The 4,190-nt window shown below is 35.4% G+C and overlaps 1 protein-coding gene across 1 annotated transcript; it reads left to right on the top strand.

The window, feature by feature from the left end:
• Nucleotides 1-2,120: 2,120 nt before the first annotated feature.
• On the top strand, nt 2,121-3,563 carry LOC129234096 (zinc finger protein 271-like). Its single transcript, XM_054867986.1, has one exon. It carries the CDS (start codon nt 2,121-2,123, stop codon nt 3,561-3,563), a length of 1,443 nt encoding a protein of 480 aa, XP_054723961.1.
• Nucleotides 3,564-4,190: the final 627 nt, after the last annotated feature.

Here is a 4,190-nt window from a genome sequence, read left to right as displayed (position 1 = left end):
CTTATTTTATATTTTATTTTGATAAAATATTAATTTTTTTTTCGGATTTTAGTGATTAAATTTTTGTAGCTACTTTTTCGGTAGAGACTGGGGAATATATACGAAACTTTAAGCAAATTTACTCGTTGTTTGGTTTTTCCTTTGCAGTGTATTTTTCTTGCTGCTACCAATTAGTTGACATCCCCATTTTACGTTAAATTTAGTATTCATGTTATTTAAAAGCATAATTTACTAAATCTGTTGTGAAAATATGTCGCTGGTTAATCACCTATATATCTCTAGTGGAATCTGCTGTTTTTTTTTTTCTTTGAAGGTTGGCAAGTATGGTAATGAAACAAAATCTGATACACTGTTAAAGAACGCATAGTTTAAAAGCAATACAGCTTTCTGGTTCTCTTAAATAAGTAACCTTCATATGCTACATATTTGAAAAAAAAAAAAAAACAACAACAAGTTCTTGTGATTATTGCAAAAGTGAAGTTATTCTCAACTGAATCAACTGGAATAAAAAAAATTTTGACTTCTAACTACAATCAAGCTACATTAAGGTATAACTGTAATCGAACGCTTCATCGGAGTAGAAACAAGAAAGTGCTTGAAAAAATATTTTGCACATTTAAAAATGCACACCAAAGAAAAACCATATATTTGCAATTATTGCAAAAAGACATTTTCATTTAAATCAAATTTCACCACACATTTGAGGATACACACCGGAGAAAAACCATATTCTTGTAATTACTGTGAAAAGAAGTTTTCCGATGTTTCAACCAGGGTACGACATTTGAGAGTCCACACGAAAGAAAAACCGTATCCGTGTAAGTATTGCGAGAGGACATTTCCCTACATTACTCACTTGGTAGGACATATAAGAACACACCATAAAGAAAAGCCGTTTGTGTGTGATTTCTGTAAAAAGGCGTTTGCTTTGAGTTCAAGTTTGAGAACACATTTGAGGATTCACACTAATGAGAAACGGTATGCTTGTGAAGACTGTGGGAAGAAATTTGCTCAGAATTGGAACTTGAAAATGCATCTGAGAACGCACACCAAAGAAAACCCATATGCCTGTGACTATTGTGGAAAAGCTTTTGCACAGAGTTGGAACTTGAAAATGCATTTAAGGACTCACACCAAAGAGAAGCGGTATTCTTGTGACTACTGCAGAAAGAAGTTTTCTCAAAGCTCAGGTTTGAAAACTCATTTGAGGATACACACTGGGGAGAAACCTTATGGCTGTGATTACTGTGATAAGACATTTTCTGATATTTCAAGCAGGAGACGACATTTAAGAGTACATACTAAAGAAAAGCCGTTTTCTTGTCAGTATTGCGAGAAGACATTTTCCTGTACTGCAAACAGGGCAGTACATTTAAGGACACACACCAAAGAGAAACCATATGTTTGCGATCATTGTCAAAAGGCGTTTTCTCAGGTTTCAGGTTTGAAATCACATTGGAGGACTCACACTAAAGAAAAACCACATGCTTGCGAAACCTGTGGGAAGACGTTTTCTGAGAGTGCAAGCTTACAAGTACATGTCAGGGTCCATACTAAAGAAAAGCCCTATGGCTGTGACTATTGCAAGAAGATGTTTTCCACTGGTTCAGGATTGACGACCCACCTGAGGACTCACACCAAAGAAAAACCATATGTTTGTGAGTATTGTACAAAGGCATTTGCCCAGAATGTACAGTTGAAAAAACATTTGACGACACACACACAAGAAAAACCATTTTGTTGCGATTATTGTGTAAAGACCTTTTCCTGCCGTTCATATTTGTTGTTGCATTTGAGAACTCACACCAAAGAAAAACCATATGTTTGCGAGTATTGTACAAAGGCGTTTGCCCGGAATGAACAGTTGAAAAAACATTTGACGACACACACCCAAGAAAAACCATTTTGTTGCAATTATTGTGTAAAGACCTTTTCCTGCCGTTCATATTTGTTGTTGCATTTGAGGACTCACACCAAAGAAAAACCATATACTTGCGAATACTGCGGAGTCAAATTCTCTCATAATTCGAGTTATAAATCTCATTTGAGAGTACATACTAAAGAAAAGCCATCTGAGGATTCATGCTGAAGAAAAACCGCATGCTTGCGAGCACTGTGAAATGGCTTTCGCTCAGAGTTCACAGTTGAAAATGCATTTATGGACACACACGAAGAAAAAGCCATTTGCCTGCGACTGCTGTGGACCGTGTTCGAAGACGCACACTGAAGAAAAGCAGCATTCGTGTGATTCCTTTGAAAAGACGTTTTCTAAGAGCTCAAATTTGAAAACACATTTGAAGACGCACACCAAACCACATTCTTGCAAGTATTGCGGAAAGAAATTTTCTCAGAATGCAAACCTGATGCATCATCTGAAGAGACACACTGGAGTGAAATTGTATTCGTGTCTTCATTGTGAAAAGGCATTCCCCCAGAGCTCACTTTTGCAAGAGCATTTAAGGAAACACGCAAAGAAAGATTCATTTTCCTGTGATTACTGTAAAAAGGCATTCCTCTATAGATCAGGGTTGATGTACCATTTAAGGACTCACACTAAAGAAAAGCCGCATCCTTGCAATTTTTGCGAAAAGACATTTTCTTGTTCTTCAGGCTTAAAAATTCATTTAAGGATACACACCAAAGAAAAACCGTATGCTTGTGAATATTGTGACGAGAAATTTTCTCAGCGTTCAACCTTGGGGACTCATTTGAGGGTACACACTAAAGAAAAACCGTATTGTTGCGATTACTGTAAGAAGGCTTTTTCTACCAGTTCGATTTTGAAAAAGCATTTGAGGATACATACCGAAGAAAGGCCATATTGTTGCGAATATTGTGAAAAAACATTTGGTAGAAGGGAGAATTTGAAGCAACATTTAAGGATACACACTAAAGAAAAACCGTTTACTTGTGATCATTGCAAAAAAGCATTTTCTCAGAGCTCTGCTTTGAAGTATCATTTAAAAACTCACTCTAACGAAAAACCGTATTGTTGTGATGTTTGTAAAAAGACGTTTTCTCTTAGACACAATTTGACAACCCATTTAAGGACTCACACAAAAGAGAAACCGTATGTTTGTGACTACTGTAAAAAAGCATTTTCTCAGAGTGGAGGCTTGCAAGTCCATTTGAGGACACACACTAAAGAAAAACCCTATGTTTGCGATTATTGCGGACAATCATTTGCTCAAAGTTCCAGCTTAAGCGTACATAAAAATGTACACACCAAAGAAAAGACATATACTTGCAATCATTGTGCAAAGACTTTTGTTAGAAGGCAGTCTTGGAAACAACATTTAAGGGTACACACTAAAGAAAAACCATTTTCTTGCGATCATTGTAAAAAAGCATTCGCTCTGAGCTCCACTTTGACCCAACATTTAAGAACACACTCTAACGAAAAACCATTTTGTTGTGATGTTTGTAAAAAGACGTTTTCTCGTAGTTCTAGTTTGAGAGTCCATTTGAGGATACATACTAAAGAAAAACCGCACGTTTGCGACTATTGTAAAAAAGCATTTTCGTACAGAGGAACCTTGCGAAACCATTTGAGGATACACTAAAGAAAAACCCTATGTTTGCGAATATTGCGGACGATCATTTGCTCAAAGTTCCCACTTAATAGTACATAAAAATATACACACTAAAGAAAAGATTTATGCTTGTGATCATTGCGAAAAGACATTTTCTCGTAATTCAAACTTGAAATCACATTTGAAGAAGCACCATTTTTAAATAAAAATCACAATCAGGGCCATTCCACCATCATATGTGTGACAAAAATACACTTAAATTTCATTAACATTTCGTCATATCCCTTAATGTTTTAATGAAATAGAGGTAAGCAATTTTTTAATCTTTGCATTTGATACAAAGATACTCCTGACACAATTATATTTTTATTAAACAATTTTGTTATTTAAAATAAAATTTATTTACATGCGTCACGAGCGGGACATCCAAAGTCAACCTCTGGTAACTTGTTTATGAATAAGCTCATATTTTTGCTCTATTAATACAGCAATGACGAAACAAATTGTAGATTTTGAAAGCTGTAGTTCCAACATAAAGAAAAAATATCTTATTAGATTAGAAAAAACCATTTAAACCAATGAGAAAAAAGTATGTTTTTGCCCATTCCATTGAAAATGGTCATTTTGTCCCGCACGTGGCGGTTCCTCTATTTCATA

This window comes from Uloborus diversus, unplaced genomic scaffold, assembly GCF_026930045.1.
Source record: "Uloborus diversus isolate 005 unplaced genomic scaffold, Udiv.v.3.1 scaffold_999, whole genome shotgun sequence".
NCBI classification, from domain to species: domain Eukaryota; kingdom Metazoa; phylum Arthropoda; class Arachnida; order Araneae; family Uloboridae; genus Uloborus; species Uloborus diversus.
Note: the sequence above shows the minus strand (reverse complement) of the source record. Positions and strands in the feature narration are given on the sequence as shown.

Bases quoted from the DNA above. Each gene is read 5' to 3' on its own strand.
- LOC129234096 (XM_054867986.1), top strand. From the start codon at position 2,121: ATGGCTTTCGCTCAGAGTTCACAGTTGAAAATGCATTTATGGACACAC.